This window comes from Hydra vulgaris, chromosome 15, assembly GCF_038396675.1.
Source record: "Hydra vulgaris chromosome 15, alternate assembly HydraT2T_AEP".
Taxonomy (NCBI): Eukaryota; Metazoa; Cnidaria; class Hydrozoa; order Anthoathecata; family Hydridae; genus Hydra; species Hydra vulgaris.
Genome location: NC_088934.1, coordinates 41,803,834 through 41,830,966, shown reverse-complemented (window position 1 = coordinate 41,830,966; position 27,133 = coordinate 41,803,834). Strand labels below are relative to the sequence as shown.

The window sequence follows — 27,133 nt, the reverse complement described above, 5'->3', positions numbered from 1 at the left end:
AAGGTAAAGTGATGGAATAATTAAAGTGGTCTTATATAATGGGTGGTTATCATAATTGATTTAGGTACTACAAGGTTTGAAATTTAGTTAATTTATCTTGAGAAAAAGTTTATTTAAGAACAATATTGTACCAGTTTCAATAATTAATCCATCATATTTTAAATTAAATTTAAAGTGACAGCGAAAAAAAAAGCCAGTCATCAGTTTTATAAAAGAAATACGTCGCAGAGTGTCACTATTGATTTTCTTTATTTCTGAATGCAACGTGTTCAGAATATATTAACTAGCTTTTTTTAAGCGATAAAAATATAAATAATTAAACATGCTCTTCGTTTCGGAAGCAAATTTGAAAGTATGTTTCTGACGTACCTGCAGCATCAACATACTTAAGACTTAAAATGTAAAGACCTAGACTACTTACTCTAATTACGCGTCAATTCATCAACCACGAAACTTCTGTACCGGTGGAGGTGTATGCATTTTTATTCATAACTCAATTAATTTTATACCACGTAATGACCTCAGTGTAAATGAAAAAGATTGCGAGTCATTGTGCATTGAAATAATTAACCAAAATTCTGAAAACGTAATTGTTAATGTTATTTATAGACAACCAGCGGGTAATTTAAAAAATTTTAAAGTATCTTAACGTACTTTTTTAACAAAAGTTAATAAAAAACAAAAGCATGTTTACTTAGTCGGTGACCTGAATATTAATCTTTTGAATCATGCGTCAAATAATAGTGTTTAAAATTTTGTAAATACTCTTCTACAAAATAACCTCATTCCTACAATAACTAAGTCAGCAAGAATCGCAAAAAGATCCTCTACCCTACTAATAACATAATTACTAATAATTTTTCTAATAGCTGCTTTAGTACCGGTATAATAATGACTGAGTTGACAGACCATTTTCCCACATTTCTTATAACAAAAAACATAACCCATGATAATATTTCCACAAAACACATTATTTACAAGCGACAGATCAATGAAAACTCCATACAACAATTTCGCAACCTTCTAATTAATTTCGTTGATTGGAAGCTTGTTCTCCAAACACGTGATGCTAACAATGCTTATGAACTTTTTCTAGCGCAATTTTGTAAACAATACGATAAAGCGTTTCCTGTAAAAAAGCTTTATGTGAATTCAAAATCACTTCTATCGCCTTGGATGACAAAAGGCTTACTAAAATCATCAAGGAAAAAACAAAAACTTTATGAAAAATTTCTTTAAAAAAAAACATATTCAAACGAAGCAAAATATAAAAACAATAAAAATTTATTTGAAAAAATCAAAAAATACTCTAAAAAAGTATATTATTCGAAATTACTAGAAAATGCAGATGGAAATACTAAACAAACTTGGAATGCTATTAAAGAAATAATTGGACAAAACAAATATAAAAATAATGTTCTGCCAAAAAAACTTTAAATTGACGGTGAAACAATATACGATAAAGCACTCATAGCTGAAGAACTAAACAGCTTCTTCATAAATGTTAGTTCTAATTTAGCGCAAAGAATTCCTTTAACTTCTTCAACATTTGATTCTTATCTAACAAATTCTAATAAAAAAATGAATGAGTCAAAGCTAGATAACGCGAGTTGCGGACTGCATTACTAAGCTTAAAAAGTAACAAAAGTGCAGGATCGGATGAAGTTAGCGTTAATATATTAAAATTAGTCTATGATATAATTGAACCATCTTTGTTTCATATATTCAATCAGTCACTTAAATCAGGTAAAGTTCCGGATAAATTAAAAATTGCTAGAGTAACTCCAGTATTTAAGTCTGAAGATGAGTCAGAACCCTCTAATTACAGGCCTATATCTGTTTTATCTTGTTTCTCGAAATTGCTTGAACGTATAGTGTACAATAGGCTGTATAATCATTTAACTGAAAACAACATGTTATACAGTAACCAATTTGGTTTCAAAAAGCAACACTCAACAGATCATGCAATAGTTAGAATTAGTTAATCACTTATCTAATGCTTTTAAAGAAGACTATTATACGTTAGGAGTTTTCATTGATCTGTCGAAAGCTTTTGATACGGTGAATCATTCCATTCTAATAAAAAAAACTGGAGTATTACGGAATAAAGGAGACAAACTTACTCTGGTTTGAAAGTTACCTTTCAAACAGAAAACAATATGTACAATTTGAAAGTTTAGAAACGACCAAAAAAACTGTAAATTGCGGAGTCCCACAGGGTTCTATACTTGGACCCTTACTTTTTTTACTATACATAAATGATTTGTCTTCAACATCAAACCTATTAAATTTTATTTTATTCGCAGATGACTCAAATCTTTTTTATTCTCACAAAAATATTGAAACACTTTTTACAGAAGTAAATGAAGAATTAAAAAAAAGTAAATGAATGGTTTGTATGCAACAAATTGTCTTTGAATATTCAAAAAATTAAATTTTCTCTTTTCCACAAACCAAGCAAAACAAAAGAAATACCATTTATTCTTCCCAATCTTTTGATGAATAAAACTAACATCAAAAGGCAAATATCTGTAAATTTTTTAGGTGTGAACTTTGATGAAAAGCTATCTTGGAAAGCGCATATAAATTCTATAGAAAAAAAAATTTCAAAAAGCATTGGCATGATCTATAGAGTTAAGCCACTTTTAAATTTTAAGTCCTTAAAAAGTTTATATTTTTCCTTTATACATAGTTACTTAACTTACGGCAACATCATGTGGGCAAGTACTAATTACACTAAGCTAAAAAAACTTTATAGCAAGCAAAAACATGCTGTTAGAATCATATTTGGATCTGGTAGAGCGGTTCCTTGTGAACCTCTTTTACGTGTAATTGGTGCCCTGAATATTTTCAAACTTAATATCCATCTTGTTCTACTGTTCATGTATAAAACAAAATATGGACTGTCCCCCAAAATATTTGAAACTTATTTTAAAGTAATACACCATAAATATGCTACAAGATTTTCCGCTAACAACTTTGTTATACCAAAATCTTATTCTAAACAAGTTTCTTATTCAATTTAGAATCGCGGACCACTTTTGTGGAAAAGATTTCCAAACATTGTTTCCGGAAAAAAAAAATCTCTTCATCAGTTTAAAACTGATTCAAAACAGTTTGTTTTAAACGCAGATTTTGATTTATATTATTATAAGTCTTTCTTTTAAAAATAGATCAGATATATAATTTAAAAACTGAAAAACAAGTTAATTATTCGTATTTTCGTAATTATTCGAAAGAAAAGAAAAAAAAAAAAAAAGGTTAAAATTTTTTGACAATAATCATTATCAAAAATCACATTTTCTCGCTTTTTATTTTATTTTTTGTGCGTATTTATATATATAAAGTTATTATATATTCACTTTTACTTTTACCTAATCTAGTTATGATATTTTACTTTATCTTTTATATATTTTACTTAAAATATATATAAAGTTTTATATATTAACTCTTACTTTTACTCAATCTAATTATGATATTATGTATTAAACGATATTTTACTTTATTTATTATATATCTTTTGTAAACATTCATTTAATTTTTCTTTTATGTTATATATTCTTGAAGCAACTTTGTAAAAATTATAAATTGTAACACGGTGCTTGGCGATAAGGCAAATTATGCCTTCTTCTTGCTCCGGCCATTAACTTAATTGTAAATTTATGGAAACTGTCAAATTTGTTAAACGGCAAAATAAAATAAAATAAAAAAATAAAAAAAATAATACTCTCAAGTCCTTAATAAAAAAAAAGGAGGGGGGGGGGAGACGTTTATCAATTTTTGGACAATTTTCCCACCCATTTTATATCTCAAAACTAGAAAAAAAAAATCAGTGAAAATTGACCTTAAAGATTAGAAAAAATAGTTCTTTCAGTCACTGATAAAACAAAAACTTTCAGTGTAAATAAACTTTAAAACTCGCCGACCTAGTAAATCGCGATTTGTCAAAAATTTTGGTTTATTTCTCACCAAAGTATAAAATCAGCGTATTAAATCCTATTGAAATTATGATAAAACAGCTGTTAGAAAATTCGCATTTGACCGCAAGCCACGCTAGAATTAAATAGTTTGATGCGTGTTGTGTAAAAATTATTAGTTTGGATTTATAAAATGAAATTTGTGATAAAAATTCTTATATTGTAACATAAAAAAATTCATTCACCCCCCTCCCCTCCTCCTCCTGTTATTAAAGTCATTTTTAGATATACGCATTCGAATAGTGCCTAATTTACAATAGAAAAACCTTCAAAAAAATTCACAAAATAAAGTTATTATTAATTATTTTTAAAGTAAGTTAATTATTATTTTCAGTATACTGAAAAAGTAACTTTTAATAGAAATAACTATTAATAGAAATAACTATTAATATAGAAATAGTAATAATATAAAATAGAAAAAATAATAGAATAATAGTAATATAGAAATAATAGAATAATATTAAAATAGAAAAAATAATAGAAATAACTATTAATATAGAAATAGTAATAATATAAAATAGAAAAAATAATAGAATAATAGTAATATAGAAATAATAGAATAATATTAAAATAGAAAAAATAATAGAAATAACTTTTAATAGAAATAACTATTAATAGAAATAAATATGTTCAAAATTGGTCTAGTTAGATGATTTATAATTTAAAAATAAAAAAGATTTGCTTTTATGAAATATGAAAATGAAAAAGAAAGGCCTTACCTATAAATCGATTTTGTGAGGTATTTGGTATAAGGCCTTGTAAAGCCAAATATCAAATACCGTATAATATTTCAAATAATATATAATAATCGAAAATAAACAAGTTTAACAAAGTTTTCCACACCTGTACTTTTTGATGACTCCCCTATTTTATAGTGAAACTTAATGTTATTTTAGAGAAGTTTTGCAAGGAATAATTAGCAAGAAGCAAAGAAGCAACTAATTGCGTAGATTTTGTACTTTTTATTGGTTATGTTTCTAAGTTAATTGAATATTTGATTTTTCATTAAAGAGTGGCTTTTTTAAAAGCAAATTTAAAATAATTGGAACAAAATGAATACACGATTTCGCTATCTCTGAGTTTGCCAAACAACTTCTTGGAATATATTTTTTTTAGTAAACAAAAAATAAAGTTAAAAACATCAGGGAGCCAAATATGCAATACAATAAACGGTCTAACATTAATTGACTTTTAACCTCTTTAAGCTAATTGAAAGGCATATATATATATATATATATATATATATATATATATATATATATATATATATATATATATATATATATATATATATATATATATATATATATGCCTTTCAAATAGCTTAAAGATATAATATATATATATATATATATATATATATATATATATATATATATATATATATATATATATATATATATATATTATATCTTTATATATATATATATATATATATATATATATATATATATATATATATATATATATATATATATTATATCTTTAATATATATATATATTATATCTTATCTCCAACCGGGTTTGAAAACATATATCAAAACAATCTGATTTACTTTAAATGTTAACAACTTTAAAATGTTTTTGTTTATTTCATTAAATATCATACTAACATAAAATATAATAATTCTCTATATAAAGTACAAATATAATAGAGTTTATAAATAATAAACTTGTATCAATATTATTAACATCTTAGCTTACCCCCATTTTTGCGAAAATTATAAAAAAAAAAAAACTCTTAGCGTTTTAGGTCTTCTTAAGGTAATGTTATTTATTTTTGTAGAATATTATTTGTTTTAAAGGTAAACTAGTTTGCAACACAACAACACAGCATAACAAAAAAGTACAAAATCTAAGGAAATTAGTCCAGCGATTTATATTGTTTAGACCAGATTTGCTTAATAATATAAAAGAAAGTGTGGTAAAAAACTGTAGGGTATCAGGGGGCATTAAGGCCCATGTTTTCATAAACTTTTTTTTCTCTCTTTGAAATAAGTAAATAAAGATTAAATGCAAAATGGAAATATTTTTAAGTGATAGAAAACACATGTTTTTATATGTACAAAAGCTTTTTCAGAAAAAATTTAAATCATATAGTGAAAAAAAAGCAAAAAAATTACAACAAACGTTGAATCAAATTTTAAAAAATAGGGGCAATAAGCACCAGTATGTAAAACATACATTTTTGCATACGCAATTTTCACAGATCCAGTTCATGGATCTGTGATCATGTATCAGCTCCGTCTAGATTTTTTTTGCATTTAATAGGGTGTCAAACATCACATAAGCCACAGTGAGAGTTAAGAAGAAGAGTACCCAAGAATGGGTATTCTTTTCCTTAACTTCCATAAATACCTCATTTTAGACACATATTGTCATTGTCCTTATCCCAATTCCTCCATCATTGAAGGACGAAACATGATGAAACAGGAATTTCAATAATCATCTTACCAACATGAATATTTTTTGGGGCTTCAATCTACCTTAGGTTATATAGCAATTTGTTTGCATTTTGTGTTTCACCATCAAGACATCGCTTAAGTAAACTGTCAGCACCTAAATCCTTCAACAAAAAAGTTGGCTTAACTAATTCACTCACAGCGTTTGGTACGTTACTTGATTTTTTTATATTTGGAAGTTTTTATTAGATTATCTAGCTGATATTTACACCAACTTTTCCAATCCCTTGGGCAACACTTGTGTCGGTTGTCATCATTATTGTTTTTGGAACAGTGATGATTTAGTGCAGTGATTGATTTTTTCATACCACAAAGATTGCCTTTGTTTTGTCTTATGCATGTTCCATAATAATTGTGAAGACTATTCATAACTTTGTCAGTCATTCTACCTTTACGTGTCAACAGCTAAATTTTCAACCTTTATTTGCTCTACAAATATTAGTATTTTAACTCATTGATTACATACACAGACAGTTAAAAAATATAAAAAAAGTACTTACTTTATGTCTATATGTACTTGTATTTGTCTGGAAAATAAAAAATTTCAATGTAGAAATAATTTTTCAAAAGTCAAAACAAACAAGCAATTGCTTAGCTGGAGCTTTTAAAGTTTGAAGGAACTAAAAACTGGATGGAAAAACCACTCATCTATAAATGCTAATTAAATATCAATACCATTGGTTAGAAACCCAAAAACGGTAATTAAAATTTTGCTAATTGGTTAGTTAGTCTCATAATGTAAAGCCTAATGCTCCTCTCTCTAAATATAATAACATTAAACATTATAAAATATGAACTGAAAAAACGGGGCTTAATGCCCCCAGTTACCTTTAGACAAAAAGATCAACATTCCTATGAGTAATTTAATAATCTAGTTAGTAATATTATAACTTAATACATATATTTACAACATTTATTTAATTTTTTAACTAATTTTATAAATCTTTATTTAAAATTTGAAGATCTAAACAAATTTAACAGTAATTTGACAGTGTATCTTATTTATTATAACTGTAACTTGACAGTGTATCTTATTTTTTTCAATACGTACTTTGCAACACATTACGCAATTTTAATCCGCAATTTTCTTATGCGTTATGAAAGGTCTATTAATGGATGTTTTTAAAACATTGAATAATGCTATAAAACACAAAAAAACATAAAAGTGAAACATGAAAAGAAAAATAACGGATACCTTGAAAGTTATTCTAAATTATTATAAAGCTCACTTAAAGTCAAATTTCACAAAAATTTGAAGTGTCTGTGCTGCTGTTCCTTAGCACTGCCACAGACCAATAACAATAAGACCAATTCAGACAACTTCCATTCTCTATGATTTAAATACAATCAGATAACTTCCATTCTCTATGATTTAAGTACAATCTGCTTCATGTCCTGCTGCTTTATAGGATACACCTTTTTAGGCAAAGGCTAGGAGATGCCAACTCCGACTTAAAACACCCCCTGCCTTGGGGCTCTTGGTTGAGTAAAGGGTAGAGATGATTTCTCGATAAAAATACTCATCTTGGGCAGATGTTAAATGCCTCCGGCTACTGTCTTTTAGAAGGCCTCCTAGGCAAAGACTTAAGGGGTAAACAGATTCTATCTGTTAACCAGCTTCGCACCCCTTCTTCATCTATTAGGCTGGCGCAGATGTATTTTTAATACATTGTTTCCAGTTTAGGATGTTAAATGCTGGATCTTCTTGACTCAATGCATGGGTTTTGCTTATGACTCTGTTTTTATGACTAGGCAACTCATTCTATTATCTCCTAATGAGGGTACAGCTCTAAAACTTAGTTTTATGGTTCTGAGGCTGGCTGGTAGTCAGGTTTTCCGAACTCTGTGGTAGCTCTCAGAGAGGCTGATTCCATCAACAGCTGAAAAATATCAAAGTATTAACAGTGCCATGTTGCGCATGGATGGTGTCCCTGTTTGCACTTTTGGTGTGCATTGCGGAGGCCAAAATTGGAGCCCTTTGTTACGGCTTAGGGTTTATTAGTAGTAAGGAGACAATTGCTTGGACTATTAAACAGTGTTCTGAGTACTATCTATGCTTTGAGTCAAGTTCTTCAATCAAATTTTAAAATAAATAAAGTAGCGAAAAATATAAAACACAAAAAACCATCATCATCAGCAAGTTCTCTAAACCTATCATTCACTAATACTCGTGGTCTTCGAAGTAACTTTTCTTCTGTTGAGTTTTATCTCTTGCAAAGTTTACCAGACCTACTTGCTCTTTGTGAGACTAATTTGAGTTCGGCTGTCTCATCTTGTGATCTTAGTGTTGATGGTTATCTTCCTCTGATTCGTAAAGACTCCAATAGTCACATGCTTGGCCTGGGCATTTACATTCGTAAGAATTCACCTATTTGTCGTGAAACTAGGTTTGTATCCACAGACTATTCTTTCATGTGCTTTCGTTTAGCACCACTTCACTCTATTGCCTTTCTATTTGTGCTATAGGCATTAAAGCCCACAACTTTTGCCTTTCGTAATCCCTAACTCAAATAGTCAACTTTCCAACTCACTATCCTGACAACCCGAATCATTTACCTTCTCTACTCGACTTATGTCTTGTTTCTGTCTTGTTGATCCACTGCGTGACATTCGTATCACTCCAGCTTCTGTATCTAAAGTGATTTCCTGCCTAGACTCTTCTACAGCTTGTGGCCCTAACAACATACCTGTTATTGTCTTGCAGAAGTGTTCTCCGGAGCTGTCGTCTATACTCTCAAAACTATTTAACAAGTGCTTATCAGAGTTTTGTTTTCCAGCCTACTGGAAAGCGGCATTCGTTATCCCTATCTTCAAAAATTCTGGAGAACGATCTGATTTTTCTAACTAACGTCCCATTAGTCTTCTTCCTATCATAAGCAAGGTTTTTGAGTCTTTAATTAACAAACACTAAATTTCTCATCTTGAATCTAATAACTTACTTTCTGACCATCAATATGGATTTCGATCTTCTCGTTCTACAGCTGATTTGCTAACAGTAATAACAGATAGGTTTTATCGTGCATTAGATAAAGGTGGAGAAGTGAAGGCCATCGCTCTTGACATTTTTAAAGCTTTTGATAAAGTTTGGCATGCTGGTCTTCTCCATAAGCTTTCTTCTTATGGTGTATCCGGCAACATCTTTAAGATCATTGAATCCTTCCTTTCCAATCGTAGCATAAAAGTTGTCCTCGATGGACAACACTCTTCTTCTTATTCTGTAACTTCAGGGGTTCCTCAAGGTTCTATCCTTGGCCCTATACTCTTTTTAATTTACATTAACGATCTTCCAGATATTCTCACATCTAAGGTGGCATTGTTTGCTGATGATACTTTCATTTATTCTTGTCATGATAAGAAACCAACACCTTCTGATTGCTTGGGGGGAAGGGGGGGGGGCATTTGAGCTAGAAAAGGATCTCACTTCTGCTACAGCATGGGGCTCACATAGGGGCTCACAACTTCAATACAGATAAAGCTCAATTTTTTTCAGCTAAGAGTTATCGCAATAATTTAGATTTTCCTATATTTATAAACGGTGATGTACTCGATGAGTCATCTACTCTTCATCTTCTAGGATTAACTCTTACTTCCAATCTTTGTTGGAAACCATATATGAAATCAGTTGCAAAATTAGCATCTGCTAAGGTTGCATTTCTTTATCGAGCTCGTCACTTTCTTACTTCGGATTCTATTCTTTATCTCTATAAATCTCAAACCTGGCCTTGTATAGAATACTGTTGGCATATTTGGGGCGGATTTTCTAATGATGCCCTTTCTCTTTTAGACAAGGTGCAAAAACGCATTGTAAACATAGTTGGACCTGCTCTTGCAGCCAACCTCCAACCATTATCACATTGTCGTAATGTTGGTTCTCTTTCTCTTTTCTATTAATACTATAATAGGCACTACTCTAAAGAGCTAGCGTCTCCTGTGCCATCTACTAAATTTCATTCTTGTGTTACTCGTCATTCAATTAAGTCTTATCCTTTTTCTGTGACTGTTCCTAAGTGCTCCAAAAACGCTTATTCGTCTAGTTTTTTTCCTCGAACATCAGCTCTTTGGAGTTTGCTTTCTTCATCTTGTTTTCCTGATTCATATGATTTGCAATCCTTTAAGTCGTCCGTCAATCGTTATCTTGCTCTGCAATCTTCATCTTCTCTCTTTCAGTAACTTCTAACTTTAATTAGTGGCTGCTTGCAGCCTTGTTGGAAGCGAAGATGTTTAAAAAAAAAAAAAATACAAACGAACAAAATTTTACGTTTTTGTTTCTTTTGAAAAAACTTTTTTAATTTTAAATTGAAACAATTGAAATGTTTTCAATTGTTTTAATTTAAAAATAAATGATTCTAATTTTATATAATAATCAAGAGAAACTAAACTAATATTTTATATGAACAAGTAATAGCCGCTAAAAAATGAGGCGTTGATTTGATGTTGATTCAATGTTTCTCGTCAACATTGATTCCATATTGATTTTTTTTCCAAATTGTTAGCCACTTATCGACGTTGATTTGGTGTTTACAAAAAACGTTGATCGAATGTTGCTTTTCAACGTTTAATCAACAATCATTTTTTCTTGGTGATTCAACAGTGATTTTTATAATAGCCGACGGTATTTTGATATCGCTTTTTGATGAATATATCAAAAAAATATATATCAACAGTTTACGAAATATATATATATATATATATATATATATATTTATATAAATATATATATATATATATATATATATATATATATATATATATATAAACAACTTTAAAATGTATTCTACAAAATAGAGTGCTCAATGTTCTTCAAAGAACTGAAAAATTATAAATTAGTAGGAAATCACTTAAGAAATTTTTTTTTCATTTAACACTGTATTTCATCAATAAAAAGACTTATCAGAAAGGCTCTCATCAATAAAAAAACTCAGTATTTCTGATGAGTCTTTTTATTAATGAAACACAGTGTTAAATGAAAAAAAACTTTGTTAAGTGATTTTCTACTGATTTATAATTTATATATATATATATATATATATATATATATATATATATATATATATATATATATATATATATATATATATATATATATATATATATATTATGTATGTATATATATATAAAATATTTGTATATAAAATTTATACATATTGCTAAAATCTTTATTTGTTTTGTAAAAAACATGCTGTAAAAAAAGGATTTAGCAAAAAATTTATTGATAGAGCATTTCAAAGCTAACTCAAAAGAATAATGAAAGAAAGTAGGCACTGCATTAAGTAAGAAAGTTTTTTATTGAATTTAACACAAAATTTACATTTTCAAACAATTTATTTAGCGTTTGCAGCATTGTTCATTTTCAAAACTTTTCAATTGAGTCGTGTTCCTGATTGCCTTAAAAATTTCGAAATGCCTGAACAACATTCGCAAATTTTTGCATCATGATGCTGTCGTGTAATCGCATCTAAATCAAAAATTCAAATCAAATTTGAAAAAAATCAAACTGCAGAAATTATAGCAAATAGTTACATAAATGACTGATTGTGATAAACAAAATATATTTCCTGTGAAATAAAAAATCTAAAAAAATGCATAAAACCATTCTTACCCACTATCATATGATACAAGGTGTATGTTTTAAAATTTATCTTCAATGAACCACCCGAGACATTAAAACAGGCCCCAGCGTCCTCGCTCATCAACAACTTTCCAAAAGCAAAAGCCAATTTATATTACCTCCACAACGACTAAGAGAACTCATCTATTATTAAAAAAATAAAAATTACTTAAGGGTCAGAACACATGTTATGTTCATTCTATATGAATGAAATTATCTTAATTTCAATACATGGATTTTTAAAATTGACTCTTGAATCACTTTTCTCTTTTATCTATTTTTGCCATCCAACTCAACGCAAATCTTTTTTGAAAATCTTTAAAAAAAAATGTAGTAAAATAAACAATATTATTATTATTTATGTAAAATATTTTGTAAAAAATTAACCATGAAAAAATACCTAAATGGAAAAAATAAATAAAACTTTTATTTAATTTACCCTGGCAAGACAAATGTCTTTCTTTGCTATCCTCTTTATCCAAAACACAATTTTTAGAGCCATTTTCTACCTAGGTATAGATAAATTATACATACAAAAATTAAATAAAATTTTTAAACATTACATAGTGATTTTTATTTAAACTTGTCAACAAACATATATTTGTAAAATATTTGTCAATAAAATTATATTCTATAACATATAGTTCTGATTTCTATTAATTTTTTTACTGCACACGCACACAGATTTTAATTAGAACAAAAGCAACATTAGGACTTTTTTTTACCAATATATTTGAAGACAACATCATTTTCCCTTGAGATAGATTAGTTTCTTTCGAGAAGTCATTGTTATTTTCAGCAACTGGAAAGCTTGCTATTTCACTGTGTAAATGGGGAGTTGATATTGATTTAAAAACATCTATAATTCAGTAAAAAAATAAGCATGTTTATTTTAACAAACCATTATTTTACTTTTGCAAAAATAGTCAACCTGCTATATTTGGAATCACGTTAGATGTTCTTTAGCTAGTTGAACTATCAAAATAGTATCTTCCGTATAGTTCTTCATCACCAACCACAACATCTTCATCACTTTCACAAAATGTCATAGCTGTCTTTCTCCTTTAATATAAACTTTACTTTATAAACAAAAAAAGTGCATGATTTGTGTAATTCTTTATTGCAAAATTTTTTATTTGTTAAAAACTAATTTTAGTAAAATTTACTTTTGCTTTGTCCCTTTTTTCTCTTTGGTGTCAGTTTCAATATTTGAAGTATCTGCTGCTTTCTCTAAGTGTGACTGAGCTTCTTCATAAACACAAATCTATGTACGTAAAATCATTTATCAATATCTAATGAAGATGTAATTGAAATGTTTGCGGCAAAAGCAGGCCCAATATTAATGGAGTGCAATTGGTGCACTGCATAAAAATTAATGAATTTTAATGAAAAACCCATGAAAATTAATGAATTTTTTAGTTTTTAAAAAACACTAAAAGTTTAAAAAAAAAACTAAAAACATTGTTAAAAAAACTTTTTTTAATCGTTGGAAATCTTCTTTAAACATTCTAAAGACATTCAGAACATATAATTTAAACAAATGCCCGTTGGAATATTGGATTTAAAACAAGTGATATTAAATAAGACTATAGTCATATTGTAAAGGGGGCCTAAAATAAATTTGCACCAGCACATGTTTATCCTCTCCAGTGCCCTGGTCAAAACATACAGTTCAATATCTAATTCAATTATTTTACATTTTTTTATAGTAATATGCAAACCTGTAGTGTATAAAATCCTAGCAGGGTATATCTTCCAATCAGAGGTTGATGCCTACAAGGTTGTGACAGGTTTACGAATCGCAGCGGAACTTTTAAATGGCAGCCAGAAGCATTTCCCATCATTTTTCATCCAACTTTTAGCAATCACTTCCACTTCTTTAATTTTTCCATTTAAAAATTCAACAATGGCAAATGAAATTTCAATATTCTGGTGCAATTTAATTCTAAACAATCTTATATAAGTTACAAAATAAAATTAAAAATACATTAAAGATTAAAAACAATGAACTCTGTAAAACGCTTTTTAGATTTATTAATGTAAAACACCAGTGTAAATATTTTATTTCTATAAACATACCAGGTATTTGTTCCATACAAAAAATTTATAAATTAAAATGCATTAAACTCACTTTAAATTTGTTCAAAGAACTATATATTTGACAAATTTACAACAAATTTTACAAAATGACACATACACAGACATTCTTGAAAAATTGATGGTCTGCAAGTATAATCAAAGTTTGTGTTTTTAATTCAAGAAATAAGTGATCATAAGCAATATCACAATGTCTAAGCAGAAAAAAAGCATAACCACCTTTTTAAACAGGTATCATCAAGCCTTTTTTCAAAAGTTCTTTTTTTTTCGGAAAAATTGTTTTTAGGTTGGCTAATGAATTTACATAACAAACGTCTAAATAAGATGTTTCAAAACAATCAGGAAAAAACTTACGAACTAAATGAGGATTTAAAGCCTTGCATTTTACAAGATCTACCAAAACCTCTTCTACTAAAATAAACCCTTTGCCTTGAATAAAATAAACTCTGTCTCATAGATTTGATGTGATCTTTTTATTTACCACTTGGGCAGAAATTTCTTTACCATTCCTTTCTCTAAGAAAAATATCCAACTTTTTTCTCTCATCTAATTGATTCACTATTTGGGCAACAGTCTGATGTGATTTTCGCACCATTTTTTTAATTCAGCCCAAAAAGTTTTCAAAAGGAAAAGCTGATAGATGATCAAGACTCTCCCCAAAGTTAATACAATCATCAGCTAAATGAATCATGCTATGAACATTGTATGTTACCAAGATTTCCCCAAACAAAATTTGTACTTCTCTGACAAACCATATAAGCAGCTATTTAGCAAATGCCACTAAACAATTCATTTTTGGCCATTTTATTAGAAAGCAGTATGTGCATAGCAATTGAAAAAGAAATAAATAAGTCATAGTTTTATTTATTTTTCCTTTTTAAAACAACAGGTCCAGCATAAAGCAGAATAATCGAAACTCTGTTGCTTTCCACTTCTCAAGTTCATTTAAAGAGCGTGGTCTACGTTGAAAATTGGATGGTGTATAACTTCGTAAATTTATGAGTTCATTTGAAATACTGTCTTTAACAGATTGACTTATTCTAATACATCAGGGACCTTTACACCAGTTTATTAGAAGTTCTTTAACTACTCCAAGACATATAAGGTGCATATAGTCTAATGGGAATTCAGTTACCATTGGGAAGTTTAACTGAATAAGTGGAGAAAGACTCTCAAGCTGGTGACCAGTACAAAGTAAAGTAGTCGTTTCCAATAATCTTATGCCATGTTTTTGTGTGCAAACTGCCATACATCTTTCACAGCTATGATAGCCACTATGCCCTATAATGCATTTAACAAATGCTCTTGCAGACGCATCACAAACAAAAGCTTTAATAGTCACCAGCAGCTGTTTATACCCATTAGTTTGCAATTTTTTCATTTCAAGAATAAAATCTTTAAAGCACTCATCCAAATTGTTTGGTTTTCCCTGACCATGCCAAATTGCAACAGCATAGGATCCTTTTCTGTTAATTGTAACTAGTATAGGCCAAATGGAAGTCTTTTTACTATTGTACATAGGTGCACCATCAATACTTACAATTAGATCAGGCTTTTCCTTATTTCCAACTGTTGATATGTAATAATCAATTGCACTTTTAACTCCAAGATATATATAATCGCCTCCATTGACATATAAAACATTAGCTTTTTGAAGAGATTTTTGTAATGTCTGCAAGCATTTTGGTATAGATGGAGTAAATTTATTTAAGTGAAATAAAAGTGCATTTAAAGCATCATCTTTTATACAGTATTTTAATGACCACTCATATAAAAAATCTTTTGTTGAAGTTAGAGTATCAATACTACTGTATAAACTACTTTTAAATGCAATGTTGTCAACATCACAATAATTAGATTCAACTTTACTTAAACAAAATTTATTTTCTGGCGAAGTGATTGAAAACATCAATATATCACTGTGCACATCTTCAGAAACTTCATAAATCTTTTGAATGTCTAAATCTAGATGAACGCAATTCCCTCTACTAACAATGTTGCACTCTTCAAGAAGATATTTTATTCTTTTTTCAGTATTTCGTTTTTCTTTCATAAATTCTCTCATATATAGGCTTCTGTCATATTTAGGCATTATTATCTTTATTTTATTACATCACAAAAGAAAAAAAAATAAAGGCATTATTATTCTTATACAGAAAAAATCAATTTAAATTGCATTTTGTACTATATGATTTAAGTTTGCAGTCAGAATTTATCAGGCAAATACTTGCAACCATTAATAATTTGCTATGATAATAGTAATGTTATTATAGTAAGCATTAATAAGCCAAGTTGCTGCTAAGTTGTGACTTTTTCATGTTAAATTGTTAAAATATTTATATTAAGATGTTCTATTATCCTCAAATAGTTAAAGAACTACCTTAATTTCATTAGGATAATCTTTATTCAAGAACTGAAAAAATAATTACTTAATAAAATATATGTTTTTCAATAAAGCTTATATTCATTTCATACCGTATAATACAATTAAAATTTGAACAAACGTTTTATAACCACCAAAAATAACAAAAAAATCCCAGCAGAAAATGCTCAGCAAATTACTGTTAGTAAACGGCTCAAAAAATTTGTTTTTTGTCAACAGTAAATCAACGAACGCTCAGTGTTTGTAAATTAACGTTGATTTGCTGTTGATAACATTGCTGTTGGTACAACATCCATTTATGGTTGATCGCCGTTGATCGCTAATGTCAACGCAAAATCAACGTTGATCAACATCAAATCAACGCTTCATTTTTTAGAGGGTAGCACTGTTCGTGAAAATAAATAAAAATTTTCGTATTTTTAAAACGAAATTTTCATTCAGGTTTTTATATTAAAAACTCTTCTTTTATTTCTATTTCACAACAGTCGTATTCTGAATCCGCGCCTCGTAAGTGAGGTTATAGATTGTTTCCAATAGTTAAAAGATGTATTTTTTTTTTCATGTTCTTAGAGCTTGTGTCTATTAATTTACGTTTCCCATAAAATTAAAAACTTCCAAGTTTAGTCCTATTTTAATGAAGGTAACAGATTCGATGTTAGTACCCATTGAGCACTAGGCGTAATATAGACGTCTTATGAGCATTCAATTCTCGTCCGCTTAACTATTTTATAATCTGAACCGAAGTTATTTATAATTAAGTTCGAAGCTGGGAACAGGAACTGAGGTGGTTCATAACTCTTTTTTTTGTAAAATATCAAAAAATATTTTTGGTTTTTTTACATGCATAATATTATAATTTTTTTAAACATAACATTAAAATTTAAGAAAAATGTTAAATAAGTTGGTAAAAATTCATTTTAATGTAAATCTTTGAAAAATAAAATGCCCATAGCAACACCATAGTAACGGCTCCTTGAGATTGGAAAACCAAGGTATATATGCATAATCAAGGTGTAAGAAGTAAAGACGTGTTTGTGTCAAAGAAAGTATTTGAATTATCTTCATTTTGAGCTTTAATTAATTTAATGATGGAGTTATTAGAATGATTATTGAAATGGAATCTTTTTTAGTTGAACTTGGTTTATCATATCACAATTTTTTAATAAATAATTCTTTGAAAATAGATACCTAAAAATATAAAATTTATAAATAAAAAGTGCACTAAAGGAGGCACTGAGCAAAGAATGAAACTGAAAGCTGTTAATTAAAAATTTATGGATAAAGTAAAGACCAGAATCAAACTATACCAGCTTATGTAGCTGTGGTTAACTAATTGTTTTATTTAGTTTTTTAAAGCCTATTTTCTAATTAAGCGGATCACATTTAAATACCTTGTTTTAAATTTAACAGTTGCAGTTCAAAAATATGAAATATTTTTGAAATGAAAATATGATATGGTTGTGCAAAACGTGCCTTAAAAGTGTAAGCTAAAAATACTGGATGGTTTTTTTATTTGTTCTAATTTTTCTTTTATATTTTATATATTTTCTTGAAATATAATGTTTTTATTGCTACAATGTTTTAATTGTATTAGTCAAGCATTACACAGTATTGGATTTTATAGTTTATACTCATTTTTACAGTTTATTTTATATTTTATTCCTTCGTTTACTTCACTTATTTTTATTTATTTTGGTTACAATTTTATACTTATTTTACTAGTTTGACGTGACATTCCTTTTGTGTGGCTGGGTTTAAATCATATGTTGATTAAACATTTCCTTTTAATTATGCCAATAAGTTTTGAATCATAATTGTTCTCATCATCATTATTATCATTTGTTCAGTTTTTTTAATATTTTTACATACAAAAAAATCGATGTGATTGAGTTAATTGTTAGAATTAAATTGAATAATGATGTTAGCTTAACAATGTAATCAAGAATGATGAAAACTAATAATGTAAAAAAGGTAAAATGAAGATAACACAATATTGTGAGTAAATTATTTTTTAATCTATAGATTAGTTATAATATATAAATATATTGCTACTTTTTAATGTAAGTTTAGTGCTTTAATATCTATTCATTATTAGAAATTAGGCGCTAAACTGTTTAAATGACTTTTACATCACCAGGCACATCGTCAAGAGAAAAAGATTGCAGTAAAATTGGAGGTCGAGTAGTATCAAGCGTTAGCACATGAAGAAATCAAATAGTAATAATGATCTTCCTTTATGCTTCTGCTTTATTCATTTGCAAGTTAAATGTGTTTAATGTATTTAAATCTTTTATTGAAATACAAAATATTTATAGTTACATTTGTATAGATCACAATGTGTTTATAGTTTTAAGATAATTGGAATATTTCATTGAGAGTGTTTTTTCGAAAACTACACGATTATCTAATGTTATCAAGGAGTCAATGAGTTCTGATTTATTGGATAAGCAACGTAAGATATTCTTTTTATATTGCATCCCAAGAAAATTCATTGATATAGAAATTGATATATAAAATAAAAGAAAACAACAACAAAAAACTCATCAAGTGTATATATATCAGCACAGTTTTTTGTTGTGGCTTTCTTTTATTTTTTATACTTCTTGCCTTCTTTTTTTTGTGTATTTCTTATAATATGTAAAAATATTTATTACTTAATGTAGAAGAGATAAATCTATTACTAAAGTAATAATTTAATCTTATTACTTACTTTTATTGTTTATTTTGCCAATAACTTTACTTTGGTTACAATTTTATACTTATTTTACCATTTTTATATCTATTTTACGATTTCTTCACTTTTGACTATTTTTGGGTGACTTGGTTGTAATTGCTAAATCTATCAGCTTGACAGGCAGAAAAATATGGATATCGAAAAGTATCAAACGTAAGTTCATGCAAGCATCAAATTGAAATGATGGTAGAAGTTTAACCGTTCGCTAACCTTAAACTTTATATGTATTGTATTGCAAGACAATTTTATTGAAATAAAGATATTTGGTAATATAAAACGTATTGCTAAAATGACTGTATATTTATAGTTTAAAATATCCCACATTCCATTTTATATCACCCATGCGACGATTTTATGTAGACAAACATCACCCCGCTTCACCTTTTTCTTCCTGACTTGTTTTACTTTAAAATCTTTAAGTTAAAATCTTGCATTTGTCTACCAAAAGTCTCTAAGTTAAAATCTTGCGTTTATTAAAGAATCAGTTATTTATAAAAATAGCACTAAATGTTTAAAACAAACAAAATGATCCAAAAGTAGCATAAAAAAGGTAATAACAAAGCATTGGCTAAACGCCGTTCGAAATACGGCTACCATGCATGGACCATGCCTTAAACGGTAAGCAAGACTTGGATTGGACCATGCTTGTCGGCCGATGGTGGGCCAGTAATGACGCCGATGGTAGGCCATGCATAGGCCAAGCATGGCGAGTTTGTTCGGTTATGAACATCTTTTTCGAGTCTGGTTTTTAAATAATTTTGAATTCAGCTGAGCGAAAATATGAATCTATCCATTATTAACGAATAGACCATATCTGTATTTCCACGTTTTCAATATTAAAAAAACATATAGGGGAAGTGGGGCCATAACCGCATATGGAGGCATAACCGTTTTTCAACATTTCCCTTTGAAAAATGTTACCTAATATGGCAAAAAGCATACCATGCGTCGGAAAATTAGTTTCCTTCATTTCGATTATGTCAAAAAGAACGCCTGTTGCATTTCTGGGAAGTTGTACATAATAATGTCTATTTTGATAAAAAAATTATATTTACATCATATTTTTCCAGACCTTTTTTTTTGAGGATTAAGCAATATTTGATTTTAGTGTTAAACATATTTGTAATCAGCATTATTTCATCAAGTAAAAACCGTTTTTGACATTGGCATAACTGAATGAGCAACCTATGAAACTGCATTCTTTTTAAAAACTGTCCTCTGGGGCAGAACCGGGATCACAGGAGGCACAACCAGACTCACAGGAGGTACAACCGCGTACTTTTGGTATTGTCAACGTCAGATAATTACAAATGACAATAATCACAATCGTCACACTTAAATGCTTCATGTAAAAACTTAAATAGAAATAGTATTGTTTTGAAATGTCGGAAATAAGATTTCGCATTTTTTTATTTAATTTTTATAAATGAGTTTTTGATTAAAATTTAAAGCTAAGAGTATAAATCGATATCTTTTTATATTAAATATAACAAGATATCAATTTATACTCTTAGCAATATATAATAACATATATTACATTATACAATATATAATAATCACCAGATATACATAAATATAATATTCATGTATATCTGGTGATTTTCATATATTTATGCATTTCCTATATAATTATGCATTTCCTAATTTGAATATATATACCTATATATATATATATATATATATATATATATATATATATATATATATATATATATATATATATATATATATATATATATATATATATATATATATATATATATATATATTAAACTTCAATCTTTTTGCTGACGATACTCAGGTTTTTTATATCCACTCAAATATAGAGTCAATCTTTATCACTATGAATCGTGAGCTTGACAAACTCAATGAATGGTTGAAAGCCAACAAACTATCTCTAAACAAAACTAAACGCAAATATATTCTTTTTTTTATACCAAATTAATAAATTTTTATTTGAGTATATATTTAATGAATATTAATTTTATCTTTTATTATCATTGCTTTTTTTATATTACTGTATTTATAAAACTATTATTACTTTTATTTTATACTGTCTTTTTTAACTCTACTAATATTACTGTTATCATTAATTTATCTTTGTTTTTTAAATCTTATTAATATTATTTATAATGATAGTGATAGTAATTCAATTGTAGTAATAGTTTTATGGTTATTGTCCTTATTTTTGCAATTGCTATGTTTATTCTAATAATTTCTGTCATAGTTATAAACTTTACTATAATTATTTTTACCATAGTTTTTATCATTAGTTATAATTTTTAGTAAAGTTACCATGATATAGTTACTATTTGTAATGTTTTTTTATTCACATTATTATTAATATTATTATTATTTTTATTATATTATTATTGCAATTATTAATATTTTCTTTTGGTATAAAATCTGAAAAGTTGCCCCTAAAATATCCAAATATTTCAATAGAAAAAAACTTACAACGGACATTCTGCATTAAATTCTTAGGTGTTTTACATGACGAACAAATAAGTTGGAAAGACCACAATAATTTAATAGAAAACAAAATTTCAAAGAATATTGAAATTATGTACAAGACAAGACATATGTTGGATAAAAACTGCTTAAAACTTATCTACTTTTCATTTATCCATAGCTATATCAGTTATTGTAATATTGCGTTGGCCAGCACTTATCCATCAAAATTAACGCGTATCTTAAATAAACAAAAACAAGCAAGCCGCCTTATTTTAAATGCAAATAAATACACCTGTGCCAATCCACTGCTTAGAAAGCTTGGAGTGCTTAATGTTTATCAATTAAATATTTACAGTATCCTTTTATTCATGTTTAGATTGAAATATCGTATGCTGCCAAATATTTTTGACAACCTTTTTTTTATTATAAATCATAAATATCAAACAAAGCATTCATCGCATAACTCTCAGGTACCAAAAACCTTATTAAAACAATCTAATTTCTCAATAACACACCGAGGGTCACATTTGTGGAACTCATTCCTTCCAATTGAAAGTAAAACTATAATTTCACTTCAAACTTTCAAAATTATTTTAAAAAATCAGTTACTTGATTATGACATATCTCAAATTCTATATTATTTTTAATATCTTCTTTTTTTAATTCTTAACTTTTCTTTCGTTTTCTAAAAAGCAAAACATTTTTTTTATGCTTATTTATTTAAATTTGTATTTCTTTCCGTTTTTTTATATATATATATATCTTTTTATGTGTGTAAAAATTTTTTTTTTTATGTATAAAAAAGCGTAAAATGTTTATTTAAAAGTTTAGTTAAAAGTATTTATATTATTTTACTGATATTGTAAAATTTGATGATAGATTTATGATATTGTAAACAATACAACGGGGCTAGATGATAAGAATGTTGTCCTCTGCCTGTTCCGGTCATATCTTAACTCAAATTATTTTGTAAATAACTTAAGAAAATGACGAAATGAATTAAAATTAGGAAAAAATACAAATAAAAATACATTTGTTTTGTATAAGTAACTTAATTAACAAAAATCAAGCATTCCTATCCTCTAATAACTATGTCTATTTTGACTAGCCCATCTTATTCATCCACATTATGTCTATATTGACTAGCGCAATATAGGAGAGTCTGAATAAGCACAAATTTTTGAAGGGCAAACTGACATAAATGCGAAGTGTTGCAAAAACTGGCGTAAGTGTAAACCGACTTATGTGTGAATTGTCATAAGTGCGCCAAAAGAATTTGCAAACGTCGGCATTAGTGCGAACTGTCATAAGTGCGAACAGGCATAAGTGCAAAGCAGTTACAAAAACTGACATAAGTGCGAATTGGCATAAGTGCGCCAAATAAGATTGCAAATATTGGCATAAGTGCAAACTGGTATTTTGTAGTTATGCCAATTCGCACTTATGCCAATGTTTGCAAATTTATTCGGCGCACTTATGCCAGTTCCCATTTATGCCGATATATTAAATTAGTTATTAACTTTGTCTCAAAATTGGCCATTCTGGCTTACTGTGCGTCAGTGCGAACTGGCGTGAGTGCAAAGCGTTGCAAAAACCGACATAAGTGCAAACTCGCTTATGTGCGCATTGACATAAGTGTGCTGAAAAAATTTGCAAACATTGACATAAGTGCAAACTGGTATTTTGCAGTTAGGCCAATTCGCACTTAGGCCAATGTTTGCAAATTTATTCGGCGCACTTGTGCCAGTTCCCATTTATGCCGATTTGCACTTATGCCAGTGTTTGTAACTGCTTCGCAGCTATGGTAGTTTGCGATTATGCTAGATCGCACTTACAGTATGTCAAAAAAGTCTATCACCCCCTGTTAATTTTTCAATAAAAACAAAATTTTATATGCTTAAATTTAGATTTTTTACCTCAATTTTTTTTTTTTAATTGAATTTATATCAAAAAACATTTTTATAACAAGAAATTAATATTCTTATACTTAAAACAAAAGTTATTAGTCAAAAAAGTCTATCACCCCCTAATCATTTTTTAACTTTTCTGTTGTTTAAATTAGTAAAATTGCAGAAAACAAGCCAAAAACAATCAAATTTGATTGATAGAAGTTTTTCAAACTAATTTTTTAGCAAAGTTTATTTTCTTTTTAGGTTCTTAATAAGAAAATTATGGCGAAAAGATATGAAGTTCATGATTCAGTAAAAAAACTGATCCTGGGACACTATAAAAGTGGAAAAGGATATAAAACTGTTTCTAAAATAGTCCATGTTAAGTCTAACAGTGTAGGAAATATCATTAGAAGTTATAAAAAAATGGGTACTGTTAAAAATTTGCCAAGAAAAGGACGTCCAGCTAAGACTACCCAACGCATTGATAGAGAAATTATTCAAAAAGTTGAACAAGATCGAGGATTATCTGCACCAAAGCTTGCGAAAGATTTACAAACAGATCATGGTATAACTGTAAATCCTCAAACTGTTCGCAATCACTTGAAAAATCAAGGTTTTGTAGGTAGAGTTGCTCCAAAAAAAGCTTTTTTTGAGTAAAAAGAATCAAAAGAAAAAATTGGCTTGAGTTAAAAAACATTCAAATTGGACTATTGACCAATAGCAAAGAGTTTTGTGGTCCGATGAAACAAAAATATGTTTGTTTGGTTCTGATAGTATCATACGCAAATGGAGAAAAAATGGTGAACACCTAAATCCTAAATGTATGAGACCAACTGTCAAGCATGGGGGAGGTGACATTAAGCTTTATTATAAAATTTCAATATAATATATATTTCTAACTTATTTTTTCCTCTTATCATAGATCAAATGATGGTTTGGGGCACTTTTGCTTGGAGTGGTGTTGGCGAACTCGAATTCATTGACGGAATAATGACAAAAGAGGTTTATACTGACATTCTGAAGCGAAAACTGAGATTAAGCGCCAGAAGTGCTGGCTTATCTCGTAATTTTATCTTTCAACAGAATGGAGATCCTAAACACACATCAAAGTTAGCTACTGAGTGGTTAAAGAAAAACAGTATTAAGATGCTAGATTGGGTTCCTTAGTCACCAGACCAAAATCCGATTGAAAATTTATGGAATCTTTTTAAAATTAAAGTAGCTGATCAAAAACCATCCAGTTTGTCGCAATTAAAGGCAATTCTCATTGAGGAGTGGGAAAAATTTGACACACAACGGCTTAAAAACTTAGTAAATTCAACGACTAAAAGATGTCTTGCACTTATCAAGGCAAAAGGCGCACAAATAGACTATTAATTTTATATTAGCAAAATAATTATTTAAGGGGTGACTTTTTTTAATTTAGTGGATAATTTTTATTTTAAGTATAATAATATTAATTTCTTGTAACAAAAATGTTTTTTGGTGTAAATTCAATATTTAAAAAAAAATTCGGGTCAAAAATCTATATTTAAGCATATAAAAATTTGTTTTTATTGAAAAACCATCAGGGGGTGATAGACTTTTTTGACATACTGTATGCCAATGTTTGCAAATTTTTTTAGCACACTTATGCCAATGCGCACATAAGCGAGTTTGCACTTATGTCAGTTTTTGCAACGCTTTGCACTCACGCCAGTTTGCAGTTATGGAAGTTCGCACGTACGCACAGTGATTGCCATAATGGCCCACTGTGAAGAAGACAAAAGACAAATTTGAGACAAAATTAATAACTAGTTTAATATTCATTATATTTAGCATGAGTACCAATATAAAGTTTGAGCTTCTTATGAAGGCGTTATTTTTTATTTAGTTGCTATGTATACCTATTAAAAATTAAAGTGGTGTGTTGAGCACAAAGATTGGACATATGAACAATGGGCTAAAGTTATTTGAAGCGATGAGACTCCGTTTGTGTTGTTTTATAATGGTCGATCTAACTGCTGGAAATTAATTGGGGAAAAGTTTAACCCCAAACATGCAAGGCAACCATTAAACATGAAAAAAAGAATAATATTTTGGGTTGTTTTAGTGCACACAAAGTCGGAAAACTTTTCTCTAATAATGACTACATCTTTCAAAAAGGAATTGATACGGTTATGTCTTGGTTAGTACAGTCTCCTGATTTAAATCCAATAGAAATAAGTAAGGGCGCCAATCAGGGTTGCTGTCCCAGGCCTTCTTTTAGCTTTGATTTTTTAACAGGCATCTGTCTAAGCATACATCTATAACATATTTGAATATATAATTTATATCAGTTTATTTTAAAACTTGCTCAATGTGTCAACTCAAATGCTTATATGACAACTTGGGGGGGGGGGGGCCCCATCCCTACAATCCCCCTTCGGTACGGCCCTGTGTTTATATGTTTTTTTGTACGTCTATATATGCATTAAATGTATTATAATATATATATATATATATATATATATATATATATATATATATATATATATATATATATATATATATATATATATATATATATATATATATATATATATATATATATATATATATATATATATATATATATATATATATATATATATATATATATATATATATATATAGCAAGCCGGTTTTTTTCAAACCGGAATTTTTTTATTATGATCGCAAGCTGGTGGTAGCGGCTTTCGAATATGCTTCACAACTTATCCTGTTTTGCGCATAAATTTTTATTCTAGACACATATAGTTTGTTTTTTCTTAAAGTTTAATTAGTTCTCTACATAACCAAGTACAAATATGAGTCATAATTTGTAATTATAATTAGTTATCCCTTGACAAAGTTAAAAAATCTTGAGTAATCTTTGATACTAAAAATTTCTTCAGACTTAGTTCGTAATTAGTAAAATAAAACAGCGCTAACACTGTAAAATTTAACTTAAAGAAGCCTACGAGTATTTAGCTAAGTAAAAAAGATTGAAAAAAAACTTTTTTTTTATACTTAAAATGAGTTTTGTTTTGGACTTAATCTCAAGAAATAGATAGTCTGGCCACTTACGGTACTCCTTTTTCATTCAATTCTTTAAATCCCTGGTGCTTATTGTTCTATTTATGGATGCAGTACTTCAAGGCATAAAGGAGTTTCAATATTTAAAATTTCTGCATCTAACGATAGTTTTAATACTTCTTGGAGGGAAAATCTAATAGCCATTATTCTTAAAGATTGTATTCAAGATATAAATTTGAAGGCTCAAATAGAAAGTAAGAGTCTGTTTATTTGTGAAAAACATTATCTTCCAGAAATGATACTTCATAACGATAACAAAAAGTCACTAAAACCTGGATCATTACCGACTATGTGTCTACCAAAAAAAAAGTTTTATGTCATCATACCTATCATATATAAAGGGAATCTGCATCTTCTATCGTTGCTTAAAGAGATGCTTCAAACAGTATTATTATTTTTAAACCTATATATAAATCATACGAAGAGTCCCTAAATCGTATTAGTAAGTTAA

At 28.2% G+C, this 27,133-nt stretch overlaps 1 protein-coding gene across 3 annotated transcripts; it reads right to left on the bottom strand.

Annotated features, from left to right (window-relative positions):
- Positions 1-11,705: 11,705 nt before the first annotated feature.
- Positions 11,706-16,848, bottom strand: LOC136091402 (uncharacterized). 3 transcript variants are annotated; one of them, XM_065818918.1, is made up of 8 exons: positions 13,769-16,848; positions 13,214-13,311; positions 12,979-13,109; positions 12,773-12,906; positions 12,487-12,556; positions 12,279-12,363; positions 12,039-12,191; positions 11,706-11,894 (listed from the first exon to the last, which is right to left on the bottom strand). In XM_065818918.1, exon 1 carries the CDS (start codon positions 16,234-16,236, stop codon positions 15,193-15,195), a length of 1,044 nt encoding a protein of 347 aa, XP_065674990.1. In that variant the 5' UTR covers positions 16,237-16,848; the 3' UTR covers positions 11,706-11,894; positions 12,039-12,191; positions 12,279-12,363; positions 12,487-12,556; positions 12,773-12,906; positions 12,979-13,109; positions 13,214-13,311; positions 13,769-15,192. The 3 variants fall into 3 exon arrangements, with proteins under 3 accessions (XP_065674990.1, XP_065674991.1, XP_065674992.1); XM_065818919.1 differs by having other exon boundaries at positions 12,773-12,869; positions 13,769-16,785; XM_065818920.1 differs by having other exon boundaries at positions 12,487-12,552; positions 12,773-12,869; positions 13,769-16,785.
- Positions 16,849-27,133: the final 10,285 nt, after the last annotated feature.

Bases quoted from the DNA above. Each gene is read 5' to 3' on its own strand.
- LOC136091402 (XM_065818918.1), bottom strand. From the start codon at position 16,236: ATGCCTAAATATGACAGAAGCCTATATATGAGAGAATTTATGAAAGAA.